Below are 26951 nucleotides of genomic sequence, written 5' to 3' on the forward strand. Positions count from 1 at the left end.
AACGCACAGACTGTACACAAAAGACAGACAATGTACCATCAGCCGCTGTCTTTGGTCTGTGCGTTTCGGCTGCTCCTACCTGACCGTATTTAACACGGAGGGTCTTATGTATGGGTGTTTGTGGAGCTCCAGCAAAGACCTGCAGTCTAATCTAACAGCAGCTCTGGAGGTTGCCTCATGATGGGAGGGAGCCGAACTGAAGCCACATCTCCTCCCGGATTAGGCAACACAGGGCAGATTCAGCCTGAGGGAAGCTCTGTAATCACAAGTTTAGCAACAACGATTATGTTGCAGTCTTTAAAGAACGGCGAACACGCGGAGGCACCAAACTGAAGCATGCAGGTGTAGCTCAGGTGTCCTTCTCCCTCCACGAACACCACAAAACTATCCACAGATTTGTGTAAACGACAACAAAATAAACTCATTACCATTAACGGTGTCACATTAGGGGCTGCCCGAGTGGATCAGGCAACTCTGAATGAAAATACCCAAAACTGATTTCCTTCAGTCATTCCTAAATCACGTCCCCCTGCTCCTAACCAGCTAGTCACTGCTGCTGCTGTGGTGGTCCTCAATAAAATTCAGCTTCTTCTCCAGAGAGGACATCATCCTGCAGCATGTATACACAGACAGCAGTTCTCCTTCTGCTCCATTTCAGAACGCATGGGCCTCAATACATGCACATACACTAATAACTCTGAGAATATGTGCATACTCACAGTGGTAACCTGTAACTATATAGTACAACTATTACAGGAATCTACTTCCTACAATAAATCTTAATTAAATCAATAAAGTGCTGATGCTCTTCTCACGCTTTTGTCCCACAGAGACAGAAATATGCAAGGCCACAATTTCCTGCAGGGTTGGGATCCTTTCACAGACTCTCACCGACCTTCAGGAAAAATGCTTTGAGGCTCCTGACTGAGAAGCTCTTCACCAAACCCTGCCTCAGCTTACTGCCAGCTTTCACCAATCACATCAAAAAGTTACTGTTCACCAGGGTTATTATAGTTAACGAAAACGAACGAAATAACGAAAACTGAAATTGAAAAAACATTGTCGTTAACTGAAATAAATAAAAACTATAATTAAAAGGAAAAAACGATAACTAATTAAAACTGAATTGTGAGTTTACAAAACTAACTAAAACTAACTGAAATAATCGATAAACTTACTTTCATTTACTTGGTTTTTTGGGGGTTTTTTTAAGCCTTGTGGATTGATATGAAATCATTGTTTCCGCTCTCCGAGTTTAAGCTGGGAGCGCCACAGGACAACTGTGTGAGTGCGCATGTGCGTGCGCTCACCGCGCTGGTCCGCAAAGTAATGGCTGCGGTCTGCCGAGTCCCGTATGGAGGTTCTTTGAGTACAAACACCTGCACACGACCGCAAGGTAATTAACACACACAATCCAGCTACACAAGCATAAATGCGGACATGAGGTCGGCAACTTCTGTAGGTTGTGTACAGAGGCCGCAAAGACCCTGCAGGTTTAATTAGCGAGCATCTAACCAAGCTAGCTCCAAAACAGAAGCAGCTTCAGGTGGTGAGAACATCAGGATGCAGCTGGATTTGAGCTTTGACTCCTTCAAAGAGTTTGTTTTTGTTTAACACCACATGTAGGTGTTATTAATCTGCTGCACTGATGCTGAAGTTTATTGTGGAGTTTATTGTAGAATTTATTGAGTTTGGGAGTTCATGTTTTTCTTTGTTTCTCCCTGGTTATGCTCATGTGTGTCCTTAATATTACACAAATTTAGCATGTCTTGTGAACAGTTGGTTGTTGACTATATTTCTTTAAACTGTATCTTTTGTCAAGTTTTCATTACACAATAGTCACTTTTGTGCCTTGAATCTTGCACCTGATTAGGTATGAAAATACTAAAACTAATACTGAAACTAACTGAAACTAACTAAAACTAAGCATGAAACCAAAAATAAAAACTAATAAAAACGAGAAAAACCTCTCTGAAAACTAATTAAAACTAACTGAATTAGAGAAAAAAAAGTAAAAACTAACTAAAACTAAACTATAATGTAAAATCCAAAACTATTATAACCCTGCTGTTCACATGTTTTCACCCACAAAAACAATAATCATGAGATCATATCTAAGCACATGCAAAGGTTCCCGTCATATCTGTCCGCTAGGCTGAAAGGAAATGAGCGCATAGCTAAAAAGGTGCATGCGGTAAACAGCAGCGGCCAGCCTGTGGGAATTAAACTCAAATTCTAGCCTTCAGGTTTTTTCCACAGCTCTGCCACTGTATGCACATAAAGAGAGGGGAAAGTGAGCCCACCCTTTGTTAACACCACCAGCTGCACACACATACAAACAAGAGGAAAATGGCAGCGGTTCAACTGAAGTCTCTTCCCTTGGTGAGGCAGTGGAGGAAAACCAAAACCAAAGGGGCTTTCGCTGCTACAGTTTCTGTCTCTGAGACCCTGCTTTTAAAAATCTAGCCAAGAGCGACATTAACAGGGGTTAAAGTGGTGAATCCCTCCTGTACGATGACAGAACCCTCATGTTTACGTTACTAGCGGAGCCGAGCGAAGAAATCCTCCTTCTCATCCTCCAGAGATGTGCGGGGCGAGCACTGACTGGCACGAATGCTGCTGAATAAGCAGGAGACGGGGTAGAAATAATGAGTAGGCACAGAGGAAAAACCCTTCCTGGGAATCACTGACAAACAGAGGCAGAGAGGTAGTTTTTCAAGAGCAGCTCTCCCCCTCAACCCTCAGATAGTCTGCAGGATCAAATTGCTGAGCTCCCTTTGTTGTGCTTGAAGCACAGACAGGGCTTCCCACTTTTGGCCTACTTGTTTCACTAAAGCAGCTGGACGGGAGGGGATGATGGAAGAGGAGCCGGTTGGGAAAGCAGTCAACAAGTTTGTTTGTGTCTGTCGGAGCTGCCCGGGTGTGCAAAAGAAGAACTTTGCATTACTTAACTCTGCTGACTGGAGGGTGTTTATCCGCGGATAGTGCACAGCGGTGTTGCAGCCAGCGTCACTTTAGGCAGATACATCAGGTCAGAATGACAGCACTCCCATTCCACCCAGGTCTACTACATGCAGTCATGCCTGTGGAATGTCCACACACGGAATCACGGATGGATAAGTAACCGATACTGCTTCTTAAACGCACCCCTCAGACAGCCAGAGTCAGGGTAAGAGCATCAGCCAGCTCAGGGTGAACGAAGACAATTTAATTTTTTGTCTGTTGCCTTAAAGCTCTGGCTGTGGAGAAGCTTTGATTCTGCTGCAGACGTCAAATCAAATCACTTTCTGTGTCTGACACAAGGCCAGATAAAGGAACGCCTTCCTACCTCCTCCTACAATTAGCAGATTTTATTTGGTTTTTTTTGTATTTTGTTTTGTCATATCGTTTTTATTTTCTTGAATTATTCTACAGTATTTAAGCTATTTTGTGTTGAATGTTTTGGCTGCTGTGACACATTTTCCCAGCTTTATGACATCTTATCTTAATTAATAGCTGTTTTGTACAACGGCGGCTGCTTACTCTGACAAATAATTAGTCAGTTAAAATATTATTCGATAATCAATAATAATTGTAAGAAAAAATATGGTTCAGCAGCTCTGACATGTTACAAGACAGTGGATGAGGAAGGTGAAGGGTGCACAAACAAGCAACAAATAAGACAGTTTGAAAGCAGAGTTGTGGTAAGACAGAGGAGGCCTGAGCGCACACTGTAGGAGGACTGACTGCTGCTGAGATGTCAAATCAGTGCAGCCTTGGCTGGACGAGCAGCTCTGCTTAGTTAGAGGTCGCTGCTCGAGCTGGGAGTCTGGCCTTGTCACGGTGAGGCAGCACTGGAATGAACAATGTTCAGCGGTAATGAGCGGCAGGAAGGCCTGGTAAACAGCAGTCAGCGAAGTGGGAGTGCGCAGGGAATACATTTTATGGTAAAAAGCACACAACTCAGCACAATGCAACAGAAACAAAGCGAGACCGGTGCGTACGACGCAGCAGGCCAAAGCATCTGTGCACAAACAAGCAGCTGTGTGTGTTTTCTGCATTACTGTGTTATGGCTGTTTCTATTCTTATCTATTCTTATCTGTAATTGTTGTTACAGTGTGAACAGTGCGGGAAAAACAGCCACACCCGGGACGAGAAGCAGCTGCCTCTCTTTTATAGTAAGTTGTAACTGCTGATGTATGAATTCGACATGAAAGAAGGGAACAGAACCTGAACGGTTACTCAGGAGAGGACGCATTCGGTACAGACGCACCGCTCTCATCTGGACCTGATGTCAGCGCTGACTCAAAAAGTTAGAGTGGGTATTGGTAACAAAGTGGCAATCTGTGGGGCTGACCTCTGTACCGCCCTGCGTTTACTTCACTACAACAGCAGCACACAGCTGGAGAGCTGACACATCATAGAGGCTAACAGCAAAGCGGCAGCGCCTGGAGGTGCTTCTTGCTGCTACACAAACAGTTCATCTTTGTGTGTTTGTGAAAGTGTTTCAGTTTAAGTGGAAACTGTGGTCAAAGTGAGTCGACATGAATCAAAAGCTGAGGAGTTTCCTTCTGCTTATGTTCAGTCACTTATGTTCTTTCAGGTGTGTGAGGAAAAGCAGAAACTACTGCAACTCTTGTTTTAAAGTTAGGAAACCTTAAATATGAAAGAATCTCAGTCTGCTGTGATAGCACATAGTAACAGTGATATCAGCGCTCTGTATCGGCTGAGGCCAAGGTCTCTGTATCAAATCAGACCTGGATGAAGTTGGATCCGTAGCACTCAGGTGGCTTAATGGAGATAAAAAGGTGCACAAACAGACGTGGAGCATGAAACGTGAGTGCTGCCACGTGCAGATGAAAGCTTTTTTTTTTTTAAAGACCTCACAGGGAAAACTACCGGACCGCATCTCTGCTGTGTCGTATGGAGAAGTTTGTCAACTCTGACAGAATCAATACTCACTTCCAAGCAGAGCAGAGGAACTGCACAACGAAACCTTCTTGATAAGAAACAACATCCCGCAGAGGCTCTGCACTGTGGCGACCCACACTATACCCCTCGGCACCGTTTTCACACGTGAACTCTGGACAGCGTCGGGACAATCGGGTCAGGAAGTTGAGTGTGAAGCAGATCATCTGGACTCAACAAGCATTCTTAGTCCCGAGGGAACTGCCACACAGGACAACCCCCCTCTAGCTGTGAATATCCTGGTCTGTTACCAGCAGCTACTCTCAGGCCAGTGCAGGAAATCACTATTAGAGAGAAAACCTATGAACAACCGTGGAGAGGAAGAACTCCCTTTGAACTGATTCAGGCTCTGCGTGGGGCAGCCATCTACCATGATCGGTGGTGGTGGGGGGTGAACAAAGGACAGCTAGGACGGACCGGGACAAGCCAAAACTCTGTGAGAATGGAACGATGCATAAGGAGTGAAAAGAAAAGAGGGAAGTGGAGAAGGAATACATCATAGGAAGTCCCTCAGCAGCCCGAGCTGAGAGCAGCTCAGGGTCACCTGATCCAGCCAGAACTATAAGCTTTTAAAATGGAAAGTCTGAAGCTTAATCTTAAAAGTAGAGAGGGCGTCTGAATCCAAATCACAGAGGACGGCCCGATAGCTGAAGACTGCCTTCCATTCTGCAGGCCTGCAGACCCTGAGAGATAACGTGATATTATGAGGTCCTTATCCCTTATTTCAAAAGCATCTCCATCGGCTAATGTTCAGAAAGGTTCAGGCCTGAAGCGCATGTGTGAAAACGTCTAATGATCTGTGAACGCAGCAGGTCACAAATCCAACACGCTGACGCCGCGTGATGAAAATACTGATGTCACGGCAGCCAAGCAGACATAAAAGTCCAGAGATATCGCCCAGGTCTGCTTTCTGACTGACACCTAACCCTAAATAAATGAACATTAAAAAAACGCAGCCCTTATATAAACATGACAGGATTATTTTAGTAGGCACAGGGCTGTGTTGAAAAGGAGCCTCCTCAGTGAGAACGAAGTGATAACAAGCTCAGACTGAAGTTCACGTTGTCAACGCAGGGTGTCTGGCACAGCTTGGGCTGACAGCAGCTGAAGAAGACACACAAACAGTTGCTCTTCTCACACATACACACATCAACTACCTGCCCGGAAAAGTCTGTGCGTTCCCTGCTGGACAGTTGATTCAAACACGATCCAGCCGGCTTTCTGTCCTCAGAGACGACAACAAAGCTCTGTGATATCTTCGTACATCTTTATCCCAGACATTGCATCATCAGTGTGTCCAAGCACACAGTCGTGCTTGTCTGGACAGCATTAGATACTGCAGAATAATCCAATATGGAAGTAATTCCACGGTAGTCTGGGCTTGAAAAGGAAAGTAAGATAGTCAGCTTCCTAATCTTTGGCCCCAATCCAGCCATAATCCAGCTATACATCACAGCCCACACTCGTGGGAGTATAATGCAGTGTATAAAGACATTTTAAGCTCTCAGCACAAAACATACAGGATAAAATAAAAGCCCTTCTTGCAGCAGACCACCTGCACTGTGCAGCATGTTAGGTACTTGGTCTAAAACACATCCTTTCCCCTGCAGGACACAAGGCATAGTATCGTACAACAACACAGCATAACAGGCAGCTGATCACTAACCACTATCTGCACCAGCAGGCTGACCTGGTCTCTGCTGTGGCAATCCTCAGTGTTACACAGCAGCTCTACAGAGAGTCTCTCACCCCACATTCAGATTCAGATTCCAGCTCAGTAAATCAAGCCGGGCTCTGAAAAGCTGCTGAAAGCTGGAGGGCCACTCTAACCAGAACCTGCAGCAGATGGAGAGCTGGTTCTCGAGCCACTACGCTGAACTCAGCGCGACTGCAGAAGACCAAAAGGCTATCGGTGCTACGGTTCAAGATGGTCGAGTTGGAGTCCGTCCACGGGACGAGAAACCGGGAGGCTGCTCGGATATTAACTTTTAACCACCAGCACTGCCTCGCTTCATGAAAGGAAATCATTTTTCCACCAACTTACAAATAATCGACAATTTTGAGAAGTGATTTTGCACAAGAGGACACTCACTTCAGTTAACTGTTCCCCGAGCCCAACCTGACAGCTCCACACTTTTAACATAACATAAAACACAGGAAAGCTCAGAGTTCTTACATTTAAGGTGCAATGAAAATATTCTTAGCTGGCAATGCAAATATTTATTATCACTAATAACAGCCAGCAAGCTACACAAGCACAAAGACTACACACATAAATAAAGCCCGCAGTTTAAGAGATGACGCCTTCATAACATACAACGCAATTATGAAGTTTGTCATAGTTTATAAAAAGGGTATTAAGGGATAGTATGCAGAAGGATATGAACAAAATAACAGAATAAAGCTAAATAGCGCAGCACCGTCCTGACCTGTACTACACTGTGGACCTCACTGCTGTGAGCCAGCTATTGATCGGCTCTGTGCACTACTACTGTGAAAGAGGAGAAGGTGCTGAAAAGCTGAAGTGTTAAGTACAATGCCAGGCAGGCCTGAAGAGCTTCAGGAAGCCACAGACGAGGCTTCTCTGTCAAATGTGATACGGCTGCACATGGACTGATGGAGGATGACACATGCAGTGAGCGGGAGCTCGATGAGTGCGATCTCACCTCCGGTTTGCTGTCCGTCGTCGTAAACTCCACAGCAACTTTGCTTTCTTGTATTTTTTTTACTATGTTGTTCATTTTTGTGCCGGCTGCTCTGTTACACAAAAAAACAAGCTGCAAGTCGCACAGCGTGAAGTCGGCAGCCTGACTCCGTCTTCAGCAGCTGTCAGCTCGAAGAAATGCACCAAAGTTAAAGATGCTGCAGTTTACCTGCATTCACACAGCTTTGGTCTCAGTGTTTTCTGAAAGTAGCTTCTTATTGAAACAGGCGGTTTGATGACGGCCCTTTGTTGGTATTTTAATGTGAAAATAATGACTGCATCATCAGAGAGGGACCACTTCAGCCAGTTTACTCCACTGCTGCACCATCAGTGGCCTCTAAGATCCCTGAGCTTTATCACCATTAGCAATAAATACTGCAGCATTAAAAAAAACAAAATGCATCTATTAGCATCAGTGCTTGTTTGAATGAACCCACCAAAGCTGTTTTTGGGTGATCCACTGTGCAGTCTTATTTACTGAGTAGTTATTTCCACATTAATTCTTAATCTATGCTTCTCTCTCACATCTGCCTATGAAATTTCACCATCTACCATCCACTGATGCGCCTGCTGGAGACAGTTTATTGAAAGGCCTGAGGTCATTAAACACAGGTCTATATTTCAGGTTTGATAATGGAGACTTCTAATAAAGGTGATGTAATCTGGCACGAGTCTCGCTGCCCATCAGCTTTGTGACAAAGCAGCTTTTATGCCGCCCGATCATTGGCTGATGGGATCATTCATCAGGGAGGCCTGCCAGGGAGAGATAAAGAGAGGTACGCTTGTCAAAGGGTGGATAGGTGAGTGACCTACACACTTTATATTTAACAGCAGTTAAACGTGAAATATTCCTCTGCAGTTCATGTTAAATTCAGCATCCATGCCGAGTGAATAATTGGGAGATACAATCTTATAATACAACTTATTTTTCAGGTTATGGAAAGAAGCATGAATGAGTCCGCTCACACCAAAGCCCCCGCTTCCCAGCCTGATCGTTCACCCCATATGATGGTTTTTGGTCACATGAACAGCACAGCTGTGCAGAGGACAAAAACACAACGCTACAACATATCAGCCACAGCGCTGTGAGGAAGAAGATTAAGTGTGATGAAGCTTCCTTACTTGTATGACAGCATTTGGAGGAGTGTGTTCACATAAAGGAGGTTCACTGACTTACTGGGCATTTAAATTAAAGAATAAAAACTAGCTGCTCAAAGTAAAAGTCAGAAAACACTCAGACCCAGTGTAGTGGACATGTCTCAGTATTTTCTTTGGAAATACTGCATGTGTGTTTCAGAGCCATTAGAAACTGTTAATCACATCCTTCAAAAACCAGAACATATTTAAATGCAGTTTAAGTCTGTATGACTTCACATTACGCACCGTAGTAGCTAATGTTAGCTGTGCTCGCACCAGCAGCCCTTGTTTCCTAGCGCCCACATGCCCGTGCTGAACGTGCTTACATGCCAGTTTCTGATAGTCCACATATGACTGATCATTTTCTACCTCGAAGCGCTGCAGAGCCGAGCTGCTTCATCCTTCACCTCTTATGCAGCGTTACGCTGTATCCTTGGACAGCAGCTGGTGACAAACTGAGTGTTTATGTATATGTGTATATAACTGTGTGTATATGGTTAAACAAATCAACTATAAAGAACTAGGAGAAAGCCTCGCTCTGCCCTCCAGTCTGTGCTGAGCAGAGAGAGATGAGCATGAATACTCATCGTATATTTGACTTTAATTTAAACGAGTAGGGCCACAAAAATACTGCTGTGGAAAACTAATGTTCATTCACATATAGTGAAATATGACTGTGTTATCCTTTGATTAGTACTTTGAAACTGAGGCCAACTACTCCATTAGATGTTCAATAGTTTGCTGGCTCACCTTCCAGGTAATGACCTTGGTTCACTGAGTGGTTTAATACTTACTGTCAAAACTTCATACTGACAGACTTTCAGTGTGCTGAGCAATGGCGCATTCTGCTTTTAAAATCAGACATGAATATTTGATGGGGATAAAAAAAATTAATTAAAAAAAAAAAATCACTGCATCACTACCAAACTGCTCCACACTTAAAAGACCAAAAATCCAACACACAATGTGAGAGAGAAAGACAGCAGCATGAAAGTGGAAAACAGCTCAGATTAAATCATATCCCACCAGTTATCCTGCAAGTTATCCTGCCAGTTACAGATTCCCAGAAAGGTCTCTGCAGAGGTTTGAAGGAAACACGTGACAACATGAACATTTTCCCATCAATATGTCCCTGTAAGAATTAGTGCTTATTTTCCACCCACAGTGCACATAAATAGAAGAGAACTTTGTTTTTGAGTGATGTATCCCTTTAAATGTGCCTGGTCACTTCAATTAAAGCCCTGCTTCTCTACTTAATTAAATTGTCTGGCTCACGGGGGATGAATAAAGTCCCAGTGCTCTGCACACCATCCTTTGTCAGTGTCCAGATTCACATCAGCCTGTTCCTGCAGAGCTGGAGTTCTCACAGCTCTTAACACTTCCTCTCCATCTGACTCGTGTTGGGTGTAAACATGCTGAAGGAAATGATAAGTACAGAAACAGTGAACTGAAACTACAAACTGCTGACAGAGTATAAGCAGGAACCTCCACTCTAACAGCAGCACTCCAAGAAAAACTTGTATCATCAGCTGACAATTACAGTAAGATCAGAGCTGAAACCTTATTTACTGGCAATCGTAAAGGTCAGAAGAGATTTTTCTCAGAAATAATCATCAATACGTTGGTCATTGGTTCTCCTTTACATTGAACTGAATGTGGCATCATTATGTGTCATCTTCAAATTAAAACAGAGTGCAGCAATTCTGGCTGCATGTGCTGCATAAAGTGTTCTTGTCTCCAATAATTGGACACAAAGACTCTCTTGGGGCTCTGGAGCTTCAGCGCTAATAAACGGAGAATATCTGAAGCTTTATAACCCTGACTTCCAGCTACATGACACTCACACAGCAGCTGCAGCAGGACAGATTTTATGCTAACCATTTTAATTAGCAGAAGGCTTTTTAAAAACTCCTGCAAGAGTCCAGTTTATCTCTATAGCACATTTAAAGCTGTTGACCAAAGTGCTGTACATCAAATAACATCAAACAGGACAAAATGACAGCATCTAAGGAAGGAAACAGGAAATCTGAGTAAAGCAATTGTATACATTTATACATAAAATAATATAATTCCTGAATGCCCAGTGAACACATCTGATTGGCCCGACCTCCAAAAGGTCACGGTGTGTAACTGCATATTGGTCATAGCAACATAATGTAGAAGCCCACAGGTTATACTTCCTGCAACAAGTGGCACCGTGAAAGACTTGTCATGCTCTTATATTGATGTGACTCTTATATAGATATAAGAGAAAAACAAAAACCAGTCAGCGGCTGGGAGGCCGGTTTTGTTCATTTCCACATCCAGCTGAGTTTCAATAGATACAGAGTAGACTATCAAACTAACTGCCAGCACCTTTGCAGTGCAATAACAGAGAAGCCAAAAGGACAATGCCCCTGCAGCGGGGCAGCAGCCTCAGGCTTGGAGGTTCAGCGCCGTCCGATGTGATTCAGTGCAAAAACTCCCCGGTGAGGCCGGGCTTTTCATCAGCATGGAGCGAAGTGTGGGAGGCCGGCTTGGAGTGCTCCCGGCCCACTCAGCGGTAGTGTGGGCCACAAACTGCACCGGCAGAAAAACATTATGCAACCACCGCGCCATTGTGTACGGCGGAAGGGTAACCACGGCAACAGGATCGAGAGACCGAGCGGAGGAACCGGCGCTGGTTGGAGGAAGGAAGAGTGCGGGTAGATAATCCTGGGTGGGTGTAAACGGCGTGTGCACTGCGTTCACAGAGGGATTTTATCAGGATGTCTTGATGGAGTTTTTTCTGACTCTGTGGAAGTTATTAAACAGAATCAAGGCCACTGAGAGGGTCTCAGACTCAGTCTCACTTCAGTGGTTGAGGTGGGGCTGGATGACTCTACATACATTAAACACTAGTATCTATAAAAACAGGAGCATTGATACACTGTTGATACGGGCATTACTCAACCTCACTTCAGGTATTTCACAGTGTAGTTAAACTTTTATGCAGTTACTGCTATAACCAAGTATCCAATAAACATTTAATAAGAGAGCCGTTTTCCTGTATCAGCAATGAAACGATCAGTCTAACATATGAAATCATTGCTTTTCCAACAGATAGGCTTTACCTGAGCAGGTCACCTTAATATATTTTCATTTGTTTCATTTGATCTGCTGTCAGTATAAAAGCAGGCAGTTCCTTCACTCTTATTTTGAAAGTTCAGTTGCACGTAGCTGCCTCACTGAGGCGGGAGAGCACAGCGAGGACTACCAGCTGCAGCTGATTATAACGACTCATTATTTATTTGTCACAACATCCTTGGCAACTAAAATCTTTGCAGGTGAGCATTGAAAATCAGTATTGCTCAGCAGGTGTGTGCACGTGCGCACACCTGCGCATTCATGCTCCACCGCTCCTCCACCACCACCACATACAGCAGGGCTCTTCAACTCCAGGCCTCGAGGGCCGGTGTTCTGCAGGTTTTAGATGTGTCTCTGCTTCAACACACCTGAGTCAAATATAGAAGTCATTAGCAGGATTCTGGAGAACTTGACTGCATACTGAGGAGGTAATTCAGCCATTTGATTCAGGTGTGTTGGATCAGGGACACATCTAAAACCTGCAGGACACCGGCTCTCGAGGCCTGGAGTTGAAGAGCCCTGACACACAGCATCCAAATCTGTGAGAAGAACTGCAAATAAATGGCAGTGGTTTTAAAGTTATTACAATACTGGAGCGACTAATGCAGTTGCCTAATATGTGAACGATCCCTGGTTCAAGACCAGGAGGAGATACAAATCCCCGGGAGGGTTGCGTGAGGTAGGGCGGATCCATCTACTGCAGCAACCCCGCGTGAATAAGGGAAGGTTTCACATCACACCTGCTAACTTTCTGCTGAACAGACTTTTTTCCTCCACTCTGCTGTTTTACAGTCTGGCAGCCAGGTGTGACTCAGGAGGAGGAGTCTCATTCAGACACAACTGTGGGTTCAAAAAAGTCCTAATGGCTCCTCTGATGGACAGATAACTGACAGACAGCTAAATGAGAGGCAGGCAGTGTTTGCCCTTGTCTATAGCCAGAGTGAAAAGACATTCAATGTGTCACAGGAATGCGATTCACCTCCCCCAGGCCCAAGCTTTCAAGGCGGCACAAACAATGGAGACATTGTGCTTAAAGGTAAAGAGGAGAGGTGAAAGGTTTCTTTTGCCATCTTCACACTTGTTATGACCAACAGCCGCCAGAGGCAAAAAAAAAATAACCGACTTGTTATGATCCCAGCGGGCTCGCTGTGGTAATTATGAGAACATCAGCAGACAGATATGAATACAATCACCTTGGTGCCCTGTAAGAATCTTTCCAGACAGACCGATGTGTGCAAATTCCCATAGATCACTGGAAAAACTGATGAAAATAAATAAATGAATAAAGGGAAGCAGTGGAATGGGCTGATGAACTGTGATGTTCTTAGTTAACCGCAAAACAGTTAATAGTTCATTAAAACAGTCTGAAAAATTTTCAGAAATTGCAAAAATATATAAATGATCTTTAATCTGTAATCCAGCTGACTGAATAACCAGCAGAGATCAATAAATCCTGGTTTCCTGTCGCCCTCCCCCCTCAGCAGATGACCCCCCCTCCCTGAGCCTGGTTCTGATGGAGGTTTCTTCTGTTAAAGGGAGTTTTTCCTTCCCACTGTCACCAAGTGCTGCTCATAGGGGGTCGTTGTGACTGTTGGGTTTCTCAGTAATTATTGTAGGGTCTTTACCTTACAGTATGAAAAGTTCCTTGAGGTGACTGTTGTGATTTGGTGCTATATAAATAAAATTTAACTAAATCTGACTGAAATCTAATTACTTTTATAGCAGAGATTAGAAACACGCGTCACTGCAGATTTCACACACCACCAACAACGAAGCGCCCGAGTGAACTCGTGCAGTCACCATTCCTCATATCTGACGGCAGCGACCAGCCCGGTTCGTCCTGATCAGGCTGTGATTGTGTTCACTTCAGTCATTATGAGGACATAATGATAAGTGTGCGTCTTTTCTACACACAGCACACCTGCTTTTGATAGCATATTTAAGCAGCTCCCTCGGGCTATGTTTAGCAGTGCCAGGAGCTATATGCTAATATTAGCATGATATGAAGCAAAGGTAGAAAAACGTGCAGATGTTTAGCAGCTCGAAAGCTTTGGAGATTCACTCAGGACTTTACTGGACAGCCTTTAGTTCACCAGCCTTGCAGGGACTTCATCATAAACCAAAGAAACAAAGAATAGGAAATTTTAATTAATAATAGCATTAAAGAAAAACCACCAAGGTTATAACCATCTATCCTGTCATGAGAGACTATCGGGGTCTTTGAAAAAGAAACGGTTATGATGACACAATCATCAAGAAATGAAGGTTTCTATTAAATAAAGCACTAACTTTAAACAGGAGTGCACTGATTGGAGCCTTAAAATCTCTGCTGCTCTTCTACTGATGAGGTCCATAAAAGCCCAGTTACATCTACTGTTTGAGGAACGAAACATGTTTGAGCACATTAATACTTACAAAAGGCCACACTGTACAAACCACACATGACTTTATCTGCAGACTGAGCCAAATGGAGCAGACCCCTCCGACCCGGCCTGATCAATCATCATGTCCGATGGCCTGACAATCATGAAGGATGTGCCCAGCTTAACTGTGCAGTCCCTGGGGGGGCAACAGTGTTTGGGGGCTTCCGCTGCAGCTGGAGGCTAACTATGAGTGGATATATTAAAAGAAAGCACTAATACAGTCAGTATATTAGAGATTCACCTGTCTGCTGTGGGTACTAACGTGCTCCATTTGTTAAAGAGAGGGGAAACATTACAAACTTCATTTCATGCTGTGCATACAAATGAAGGGAAGTACTGGACTCCTGTGTGGACGACCGAGGAGAGGCAGCAGGGGCGGGGGCTGCTGGGGGCTTTTTTTCTGCTTGCTTTTTAAAAACAGGGCCCCTACGTCTGGCGAAACTGACATTCAGCAAGTTTCGAGCTGGTTAACTCCGCCGTGACTCAGGGGAAATCAGCAGGCCCGCACACTGGTTTTGTAGGCTGTGCCAAGACGGTCTGTGCTGCTGCGACCGCCTCAACCAGACAATTTCTAAAATGACAAGTAGGCAGGAGATGACATTCAAATGCTAAATGATGATGGGACTGTTTGAATGTTTAACACCTCTAGCCTGACTTTGTCAGCATGAATTAGAAGTTCATTTTGGAAGCTCCTGTCCTTTCTTTTCCTCTCCCCAAAGCCTAAACAGCAGCATGGATCCACCTAAATACACGCAGCTGAACATTTGTGAAGGTTAACAGGACCAGAGGAATTTCTGTCACTTTATGTGAGGCTGACAGAAAAAGTAAGGCTGCATTCTCTGTTTTCTAAACCACGCTGTTGGTGTGGTGTCTGCTGTGTCTGTGGTGCAACACCATCTCTGCCCACTTACTGAAGGAGGTTCCTGAGCAGAGGGCAGGAAGCCCACGCCGCTCCGCTCAGGCAGGCTTTAGTTAATATACTTAAGTTTACAATAGTTATACTTTAAGCCTTCGGAATATTTTCCAACAATGACAGTTAATCCCTTCAAAGATTAAGGATATTTTGCTCATAGTGTTTCAAATGATGCTTTATGTAAACCTACACAGAAAAACTCATCAGCATGTGGAGGTAGAGAGAAGAGCTGAGGTGTAGTAACTTAGTAACAGTCCTGGACCTCTAACTGAGAAATGGTCGGTGTTCTTCTCACACTCGACTCACTCAGGCTTCCTGTACCTACCCAACATCACTGTGACCGTCTTCAACACACCCACATGGACTTTACTGTACGCAGACACACACTCCGGACCTCTCCAAGGTACCGTGTTAATTTTTTAACATTCACTTTCAACTACCAAAACTTTTAAAGTTTGTTTTATTATAGGCTTTTTTTTTATTGAGATTAAAAATGTATTTTTCAAGAGTGGACGATGTAGAAAGAAGCCAATTAACATAAGTCAGTATTCATACCATAATTAATTGGTATCTTTCAGCTTTAAGTGATGAAATCCTGTTTAAAGGATCCATACCATTAATCTGCTTCATGTTCACACAATAAAATTCCGCCTTCCCAGGAAAGCATCTCTGGCATAAGTGGGCGAGCATGTGTGAAAAGAAAATAGATATTCCACGAAATGAGACGAGCAAGGACGGTTACACAACAATCTCACCTGAGCGTAAACCAAAGGAGATACAGCATCCTTTCCAGGTACATTTTTTCATTAGCGGTTCAGCTCGTCCAGGCTTTTATGTAGCGAGAAAAGAAGGCTCTGTGTAATCCTAGTAGGTGCAGTTTACTTAAGTGCAGTCAGATTCATTACTGCTAACAGCTGGAGGAAAGACCCAGAGAGAGCTTTAGCATCAAAAGTTGCAGAAGATAAAAGAAAGGCAGAAGCTGTCTTCCTCCACCGCTCACAACCCCTCAGCTTCCACGCTCCACCGCCTGCAGATCTCTCCTAATTGACCACAAAGGATCGCAGCTCCATCTCACGTGCACTCAAACACACACTCACCTTCATGCCAGTCACCCGCTAACACAGTTGGCAGGAATCCAATTATCCTGGCCTGACTGCAGAGATTAATTGAAAATAACTCATTATGCTCCTCGAGGATTTTCCAAACGAGTCAATTTGGCTCGTAGGCTGATTGCAGTTTGAGTCTAACGGGAGCAATAAGAAGAATAACGTCACCCACAGACGAGTGGACGAGGTGATGTTCAGGAAGCAGGAAGTCGGACCTCTGAACGCTGCAGGAGCACAGACAGCGTTAACACCAGCGCTCACCTCACAGCTTCCTTTCCTTGTTTACGTTTCTTTCGTGATAGTCTTGAGGCCAAAGGAATATTAGCATACTTCTCTGACTCATGTACTACTTATTACTACTGCTAATGTTGGCAATAGACAGGCTGAAGCTCAGGCTGTGCGTGACAAGTGTGTTAATGTCAATGACTAAAATGTAAATACATACAGGAACGTAGCAGCCGAGCAAACACGTCTCAGGATGTTCGGCTCCCGGCGCTTCTGTATAAACCATTCTCAGTTTGCCCTTTTAACCCCAGTTATTCAGGCTTGGTTTCCAGTTACCACCAACCTTCTGATAATAAGCCGGAGCATATGGCCTGGAAATGTGCTCGTTCTACTGCCTTACAAGTGTGGTGGCAGTTTCAGCAGGAGCTGATTGTTTGACCTCTGCTACTGATGCTTAAAGCTCTCTCAATATCATCAACTGACTGCTCGTCCAACCGGCCTGATGATTGACACCGAGTGCAGAAATCTGACATTTAAAAAAAAAAAAAAAATCGATCACAGTCTGGGGTGCACAAGAGGATTTTTAATTTTCTTTTATTGTAAAACAAGTCAGTTTAAGTATGAATGAATCAATGCATCAAAGACTGTTTTATTAATCAAGTAATAAGACAACAAACTGACTTCACTGAATTAATGTTTCAATATTTGATCATATAATCATATCCACATTACTGCAGGGTAGTACCAATAATAAAAATAAATATACACTTTTCTGTCAGCGGGCTGATCAAAGAAACAGTGAACCTCAGATCCTGAAGGATCCGTCACTGGAACCGTCTCCCTGAGCTGAAGAACGAGGAAGAACTTGATCTAAACTTTACAAAACGTGTGACATGAGTTCATATCATGATCAAAGAAATGAGCAGAGAGAAAACGAATGCCAAGTGTGGGCAAGGAGGAAACACTCATATTTACCAAGTCAGATGGTGCATAATGTTATCATAAGATCAGCGGTGAATTACTCTTCATGCAGAGCCAAGGAAGAAGCATCTGAATATTCAGTGAGTACTACTGACAGAACACGTTCTTCATGCTGTTATCCTCACGTCTCATCCGTGGGTGTGGGCACAAATGAGACTGTCGTCGCGGCAGCGTTGACAAACTCCACACCGAGCAGCTCCGCTGGGCGATGCACCATCCTCAGTCTGGGTCTGAGAACTTCAGAGCACAAGTTTTCTGACTGAGCACGATCATCTGTGTGACCCAAAGTCTTCAAAATCAGGGATGTGGATTATGCTAATCAGTTCCCCGAGTCCTCTGGTGGGACAGTAGTGATCATGTGACTTCTTATGTTTCTCAAGAAATATTTATCCAACTTATTTCAAACTCAAAAAAGCCTCCTGTCAGTGACTACACAGAGACGCCTGCAGTCGGGCCTCGAAGGTAAATCCTGAGATAAAAATGCAAATGATGAGATCGCACAACATCTGATGCCACCAAGAAACAAAGGGCAGACATTTCAACACCATCAGTGCTGGCTGATTCACGCTGCATGGACTGTGATGGAGTCCAGGCTTTTACAGGCGGCGCTCTCGTCTTTTCCAATCACTGATGTATTTTATCCACGGCTCTTACAAGAGATGAAAAAATGGAAACAATTTTCTAAATTTCAGCTCTAGTGTCTAAACTCTGCCTTTTGTTCTGTTCCTGCACCCTCATTTTAAAGTGCCTCATTTTAAGGTTTTTATAAATCTATGCTTTTATCACACAAAAAATGTCCAACAGCTGCACCAGAGCTGATCCCCGAAACTGCTGCTGTAAAATCGAGGCGTCGCTGCCCTGATAAGACTGCACCGCTGCTCCCTGGGATCCAGGGGGAGGACTGGGGTGGGGTGGGTGAGTGACAGGCTTCATCAAGGCCACTCCTGCTACCCAGACTGCCCCTCCACCCAACAGTATAACTAAGGGTGGGTGGTGGGGGGCGAATCTAGGTCAGTAGCTGGTTGGGGCACTGTCTGAAGTGTATGTGAGACATTCCTGGTGTGCTTAATAGAAAAGATTTCAGTTTGCTGTAGCATATATTCTGGAGATATATTTTTAGTGTCCTCCATAGCAAAATACTGATTTCTTAAGGGGAAATTATTTTTAAATTATATCGTCTTTTAATACAGGAACCCGGGTGGATGTCTCGCATATAATCCTGTTTTGTATTCACAGCAATTCGTCTTTGGGGAGAGTTTTGCAGAGGAAGAGCCCGAATGCAGCCTCAGCTTAATGATTTTACCTTCATTTGCATTGCAGAATCTTTTTAGAGCTGCAAACACCCCTCCTCCTCCTCTACGAATGGCAAATACACACACACACACACACAGACCATAGATACAATAGGAGGGCTAACTGGTAGAGAGCCACACAGCAGTCAGATTAATGCAGACTAATGATAGAGGCAAAGCAGCGAGCACTGCAAAAATATGCAAAGTGTGAAACTGCCATGTGGACCAGATTAAACGCACACACCAAATGGATTCACTGTCGGCTCGTGTCATTTTTCTCTCTCCTAATCAGGCAAAGAAGTGGCTGAGTCAGTGTGTCTCCAAACACACACACACACACACACACACACACACACGCACGCACGCACGCACACACACACACACACACACACACACACACACACACACACACACCACAAAAAGAAGAAGAAGGAAGAAAAAAAAAAGGAAAACCAGAACTCAGCTCACATGACCAAACTGAAAGCTTTGCCAGTTCCTTCAGGCAGCCGTGGATGCTGGTTTTTCACCCTGCTGAGGTCACTGGAAATGACTGCACGCTCTGGTTAGATCAGCACAGACACACAGTCTGCTGTTATTCTACTACAGCAATCACCTGAGAGATCAGACAGCAGCCAGTCAGTGTCATCTGTGATGGAAAAATGCTCCATTATACCTGCACTTATACTAGACGATACCCATAATTCCACTGAACACCCTCAGTTTATGAACTCTAAATCCTGATCAGAAAGCTCTACAGTGTCCCAGATATTTCACAGGACAGGTGAGAGCCACCCGAGAGACGTTTGGCCGTGACTGAGTCTAATTAGTCTGGGTTTCGCTTTAGACTTTTCTGTCAGTTTAAAAGAAGCTCTGAATCCGTTTCATACGATCAGTGTTTCCCACACGCATTTTAATTGGGAAAGCTGCCCAGGTAAACAAACTGCTGCCAAACTATAGTTGGGAGCCATTTTTAGCATTTTGATTTCTTTCAGCCCTCCACCATCTGTGATCGATTTACCAGCGGACGATTTCCTCACTCTTATTTTTAAAATTCCTAGCCCCACCCCTTCCTGTCTTGTTTATCCCCTCCAGCTGGTTCACCGGGTAGGTCAGCTCGATGGCATTCAGCTGCCTCTCCAGCGGGTTCTGCCCTGCAGTCGGATGAACTCCGACTACTTCGTGGACCGTAGCTTGTGGCATTAGTCCATCTGGTTTGGAGATCTCTAACCACAGCCTGCAGCAGGTGGAGAACTAGTTAATGTCCTGCAGCACTGGGCTCACTGAGGAGCAGTCCAAGAAGGTGCAGCTGAAGTCCATCTATGGGGTGAGAACCTCACCACTGGGACACCTGATTCCACTACACGTCACAGATGAAGCTGAGGAGCAACAACAACCACCCATAATGCACTGCGGATGCATGCATGCATCTACAGTGCACTGTAAATGCATGTAAACAATTACAGATTTTTATTTCTGCTAATCTAACTGGACTGTATGAGCTAAAAGGTTTGATGGGAAAAAAAACCCTGCAGGTGACGGAGGCTCTGAGCCTGAATGCTTTTTCTCTGCAGTCTCACATCCACACACCACATCACCACTATTAAAGCTTTAAACACTCCAGCGGCGCTTCAGCCTACACTTAACCATTATTCCGAGGAGACGTCAAACAGGAGACCCTTTGAGATGCCAGCAGCTATAATGTCTTTACCAATTCCCTGCTGATCTGAGGCCATGCAGTGAGAATTTTCTGCCAATCTGTGAAGCAATTATAGAGATTAGCTGAGCACAGATGTGGTCAGTGCTTTACTTTTTAGATGAAAGGGTTTGGAGGGGGCCAACAGCAGTGGCAATTTCTGTCAGGAGGCCTTTAAAATGAACACTGCCGGGCTCTGAGCTAACTGCGCTTTTATTTTTTGAGATCATTCAAAAGGATGAATTTGACCACTGATGCACATCGTGTGAGACAAGTCACAATTTTTAAGTGCGGATTTGCAAGCAAAAACTTGATGCTTTGCCTGGAGGTTTAACTGTTCAACCTGCGGTTACACAATCAATCCTCTGACTGACACTTCATTTGGCACTTCTAATATTTCCAGTTTTCCAGGTTGTCTTCTGAAAGGCCCGAAAAACTGGGCAAGCAATAAGACACAGATCACAGAGTGATACAAATCAAGACGAAGCAGGTATTCTAAACAGACCTGAGAGAGAGGATTATATAAGCTGTTAACGTGGCCCAAAAATGCTCTCTGTGGCTTTATTCCTGCTTGTTATTTTGCCTGCACGCTCAGGGTGGATAGATGCTCATCCAGGTTAGATGCTTCACTTCACCAGGCATCAGCTCCACCATGCATGAACTCTTAAGCAGGCAGTGTCGGTGTCAGTGAGAGGATAAAGTCACTGCTTGGGTGAATTCCCATTTTCCCATTTTGCCAAACGGAACGGGCCTTGATCCAAGCGCAGCCAGCGGCAGGCCTGGAGTACAGTCGGATCAAAAGGCTCTCAGTCTTCAAGCATGTTAGACTTTATAGTGGGGGTCATGCTTCCAGGGAGCTGAAAGACTCAGCAGCTTTTATCATTAACTGACTCTGGTTTATCCAAAAGTTCATCCAAGTTCAAGCATGCCAAAACTAAAAACTGTAAACACTGCACGGTCACTTCTGTATGTTCATCCAAAACCTCACACCCCCCCCCCCCTCCCCCCTGTGAAGCCTGCCTGTTCATAAAGATTCAGTAAACCCTCTGAACTGCACCAAAGTGTCTCCTTTGGCTTTGTTTTAACTCCCGTGGGCAGCTGATGCAGAGGTGTCAGGCCCAGTCTGGGAGTGCTGAGGATCAATGCACCCCAGTGTTACATAAGGCTACCTGTGCTCATTAAAATGTAACGCAGCAGTAAGGAGAAGCCTGAAGTCCTGCTGCAGGACATCACTGTAACCAGAGCACATTCAGTTCCACCAGCTGTCATTTAAAAATAAAAAACTTACTGATGTAATTGTGGCTGTGATGGCAGGCACATAAATTTATAAGTGACTGCTGAGAAGAGAAGTAACATCAGCCTCGGCCATAAAAGACGCAGCTGAAAGAAGAAGAAGTGTTTGTGCTTGTGAAACCTGCTGAGGTCCAAGGTCGAGTTCTGGCCGCACACAAGCTGCACGCCTCTTTGTGTCCATGCACAATACAGTTCCCACAGTCATCCTACTACTGGAGCACTCTCTGACAAACAGCATGCATAAATGCTTTTATTAGAGACCACAGCAGCAAATATTTTGTGTTCCAACACTCCAGATGTTGGAAAGTTTAAGATCATTCAATAGTGATGGCAGACAACATGATTCCAACTCTCCAGTCTCCCAGTCACCCACAACAGAGGACAGATCCCAGTGTTGGAGCAACTGCCAAACGAGACTATCACGCTCACGTAGTCGTCTACTTTACCTCCAGCCAGAAATTCAATCCCATTACACAAAGCTCCCCAATCGTCTCTGTTACTAAAGCAGCAGAGTGAAGCAGCAGAGTGAAGCAGCTAAAGCAGCGTAGGCTTTCCTCCGAGTGCGGGAAGGTGAACACTAGGCAATGCCAGAAAAGGCCCCAAGGAGCAGAAAAAGCTGGCTGATTATTACCAGCACAGAGTAAACAAGCCTCACATTTCATGTTTCTGACCTGGGATCCAGCCCAGCTTACATTTACTATCATGTAATCAACGTTTTTAAGACAGCTCAGCAGTAAACACAGCACCGAAAACAGGACAGCTGCGTATCCAGCCTTTAGCTAATTTATGAGAATAAAAAATAACACACAGGGAGCTGTGCCAGTTATCAGAATCTATATTCAGTTACAGTTATGGCTGAAAACATCATCAAAGACCTTCGTTCTTCTCTGAAAGCCCAAACAAACTCCCTCCTGAGATTGTTGCTGGCTGAGAAAGGTCAAAGCAGGTCATCTGTCACTGTTTCATATGCATATTTTCATCCATAGTTTTCATATACAGTAAGTTTCTTCATCATCGTCAGCATCCAGCTTTGACCAAACACAAACACGGGATGGAGATCTGCATCAGCCCTCCTCCAGCAATAAATCTCAAGGAAGGGGGACCTACAGGAGCACACAGTGACCTCTTCATCACTGACAACAATGCATCATGGCCTGCATTAATCAAAGCTTATCAGCCTCACTCACTCAGGGTGGGGGGTGCTGACACGCATGAAGTCTGAGTGTATGGACCACAGCTCCGCACACTCCGGACGGATGGGCTAAATAAACTAAACTCACCTCCCCAGCTCGTCTCCAATGTCATAAAATTCCTCAACATTTTCCGGGTTGAAAACAGTCATGATGTCCAGGCGCTGCTTCCTCTCGCGTCCCCCCGACCACAGGCTCGTCACACCGGCTCTTCACAGCGGCACCATCCCTACCAGCAGCCTCCGGTCTGGGCAGGGTTACAGCCACCAATCCTCCTCATGCTCGGGCTTCCAAGCCAAGAGAAGATCAACAGGAGGAGGAGGACAGAAGAGAAATGAGACCATTAGATAATGAAATAGTGGCGCTGCAGGGGGGAAAGGTGGGCGTTCAGTCAACAAAAGGAGCCCAAACTGCCTGAGCGGTGAACCTGCACCTCCAGGGCGACGTCACGACTCCCGGTGCCTACTCTGTCTGCTATTGCCCCGGACACACGTTTGGATTATTTGGCTGCCAGGTTTAAAGATAATAGTAATATATGCATATGTGTGTCACCACAGGCTGGAGAGGAATGCAAATAACCCCCCTGTGGAAGCTTGGTGTAGCCATGGGAAACACGCACCCTCCTCCTCCTCCTCCTCCTCCTGCTGCTGCTGCTTTCAGTCCGCCGAGGAAAATGACTGCTGAGGAAAGTCAGATCCTCACAATAATGACCCCGGAGGACCCGGACAGGTGTCTACCCCCGTTCACCCGTGCGCCACAAAGTAACGCACACACACCCCTAAAAAGCTACTTTAATAACCAAACCGTTCAGCTTTTCCCAAATGAATCCCACGACTCGCCCCGGTAACGTTATATTCTCCTGGAGTCTGAGGAATTAACCTTAGCAGGAATGATTTCCCACCGAGAAACAGAGAATCTGTGGAATATTGTGTGAAGTCTCTTACGGTGCGCCGGTGTGGGTCCCGCTGCCAGGTGGAGCCGAGATTTCATGCGTTTTGTCGGAGCCTGAGACGCAGGTTTGGCTCACGGAAGACAAAATGCTGCTTTGAACGGGAGAAATCAATGTTAACAATGTGAGGCAGGCTGGTCCTGGCGCCGCCTTCACGGCCTGCGGTTAAATAGGAGAATGCACGTTAGAGCGACCCGCCCGTCTTATTTAACGTTTTACGGTTGTATGGGCAACGATAAGGCCAGAATATTACAAGGAAACAATAAAGAGAGTAATTGTGTTCCGATAAAAATAAGCCACGCTGGAACTGGCGGGTGTTTGCCGTCCGAAATACGAGGAAGTGGAGTTTTCCGGGTTTCTACGCGCCGTGAAGGCAGCGTGACTGCGATGAGGAGCGGTTCAGTCGCAGGAGGGCAGCAGACCTCACTTTTAATCACAGAAGCTGAGAATTTGGAGAAAAACACATTTTATGTAATTAAAACGTAATTTACTTTTTATTTTGCTACCAGTGATATAATTTTCTTAGAGTAAAACTGACAAAATTCAAACTTTTTATCATTACTGTAATGAATTAACACGTTTCAGCAGTAATGCATGTATGAGTCAGAGATAAAATATATATCTAATAACATTTCTGAGATCACAAAGCCATTATTAGGCATCTACAAGAGTAAAACGTTTATTGTTTTTATTGCTTTCCTCATTTCTCTGGCTTTTTTGCTATTTTAAGACCTGATATTTCTCCTTATTGTTGCTGTATTGAATACGTCTCTGTGATGCAGCAATAAAAAGAAACCAGTATTTTAAAGATAGCTATCTGTCTAATCCAGAACCAAGTTCAACCACCAGATTTAAATCACGTTATATTTCAGTTCCACCACCAAAAAAGAAAAAGAACATGTCATAAACATGTTCATACAGCAGTGTCCAAACGACTGCTTCAGCAGAAGAAGACAGCCTCCACCATTTGTTTGAACTTCATATGATTAGCACATGGTGGTGGTGGGTACTCGGTAAAGAGGAGGGATTCATCAGCATTTTCCATCATTCACTGTGAAATGATGCTCTGTCTCGGCCCACCTTAAGGATTGAGGACTCTGATTGGACTCTTGTGACTTTTATTTATCAAATCCTGCATGTGTGAATATGTATCTGCTTCTCTCTCGGTGCACAAAGCTTTACGTCTTTATCTGCCTCATCGTGCTCACCTCTCTCCAAGTGCCACTGCACTGCCTCCTTAGAAACCTTCAGTCGACCCGATGCTGATGCTGAGCTCCTTTCACTTTGTTCTGATGAATCATCATCACACTGAGACTTAGTGAGCAATTTTCTGCTGGAAACTTGAAGAATAATGATGATGACTGAGGGTGTATAAAGTCTGTGATGAGTGGATAAAGTGTCCTCTGGTTAATACCAGAAATGCTGACTGAGAAACTACAGAAACTATAAAATGTCCTGTCCATCTTTCATGGGTTTAAACTCTCAGATCTTGTGAATGGTTTCATGTTTTTAACACATCTGAAAGATTTTCTAGGTGGTCTCAGACTTTTGCACCCACTGTGCACTGTAAATATTCATATATTAATACTGTTTCTCATGGTTTTAAAGAACTGTGTGGGGTTTGTGGACACTAAATGAAACAAGTGATCAGATTTGTTAGTCTGAATGTTCATGTATCTGCAGACTGCATTTGAAGCTTAAAGGTGGGACTGAAACTGTCACAAACTACAAACTAGCGTTTGCATTTGTTTACATTAGATATAAAATAAGAAGAATAAACAAATGACAAGTACTCAAAGTAAAATGCAAAATGAGCTTTAACTGCCTGCCTGTGGAAAATATATAACTACAGGTTACAGCCTGGCTGATTAACCAAGAAACAAACGTTACAAATTAGAGCAGAAGGACTTTGCTGACCTCTGAGCTTCTCTATGGCTTTGATTCATATTTTGGATTCTCAGTTAAGGCCATGTGAGTTTAACTGATCACAACTGAATGCTTTGCTGCTCTTCTCTCATTGTTCTACAATAATTAAGCAGCTAATCCTCAAAACGGAGACACAAATATTCAAAATATTTGCTTTGTAAGTTAATAGCAGCACAGGGGGAAGTTTGGCAAATGAGACTCTGAAATGGAGCTTTTGGTAGTTAGTTTTTAATGGAGCATCTGAACCAAATAAATGTGACACATGATTAAAGAAGCAGAGAAAGAAAAGGAGGAGAATGAAATGATGCCTGTTATCACACTTTGCAGCCAGAGAGGAGTTTTGAGGATGATAATGTGGTTGGTGCACCGTTTGGTTGGACTGAATTATCAGCCAGTATAAAATGGATTTCCATCTGCAGAGGAAACTCGAGTCTGCTGACTTTATTTATCCTTTAGCTTTTTTTTTTTTGCTTCATCAGCAGCTTCTGATTCTGGATGTTCTGGTCTTGCACTTTGTGACAGTTTGCCTGTGAAATAAATAAACTTTACTTACTTTACTACTGCATTTGAATTAGTTGGCATCTTGGTACAGCACCTAAACATCGCCCACATATTTTCCATAGGGTTGAGGTCGGGGTTTTGGGAAGGCCATTGCAGAGACGTTAGAGACGTTTTGATGTGTGTTTGGGATCATTGTCCTGTTGGAACTAACTGTTGATCTGAGGTGAAGTTGAAGAGTTTGCAGGTAGTTCTTCAGTATTCTGTCTACTTTGTGCAAGTAATGTACCAGTGCCACTGGCAGCAAAACAGCCCCGCAGCATGATGCTACCACCACCGTGCTTGATAGCTGGTACAGGGCTCTTAGGTTTGAAAGCCTCACCTTTACTCCTCCAAACGTACCTCTTGTTTTTGTGACCAAATAACTCGATTTTTGTCTCGTCTGACCTCCAAACTTTTTACCAGAAGACGCTTGGTTTGTTCATGTGGGCAGCTGCCAGTTTCAGTTTTGGAGCAGCAGCGTCTTTCTTGGTCGGCACCCTCTCGGCCCATGGTGTAAAACCGGCTT

General features: G+C 44.3%; 1 protein-coding gene across 1 annotated transcript in view; it reads right to left on the bottom strand.

Moving 5' to 3' along the window:
• dapk1 (death-associated protein kinase 1) overlaps positions 1-24069 on the bottom strand; it is a 75106-nt gene extending 51037 nt beyond the window's left edge. The window contains exons 1-2 of the mRNA XM_030723728.1: positions 23955-24069; positions 23101-23297 (exon numbers count right to left, since the gene is read on the bottom strand). Coding sequence (XP_030579588.1) covers positions 23101-23162 — 62 coding nt within the window. The 5' untranslated portion in view covers positions 23163-23297; positions 23955-24069. The remainder of the gene's footprint in view (positions 1-23100; positions 23298-23954) is intronic.
• Positions 24070-26951: the final 2882 nt, after the last annotated feature.

Source organism: Archocentrus centrarchus, unplaced genomic scaffold, assembly GCF_007364275.1.
Source record: "Archocentrus centrarchus isolate MPI-CPG fArcCen1 unplaced genomic scaffold, fArcCen1 scaffold_26_ctg1, whole genome shotgun sequence".
NCBI lineage: Eukaryota > Metazoa > Chordata > Actinopteri > Cichliformes > Cichlidae > Archocentrus > Archocentrus centrarchus.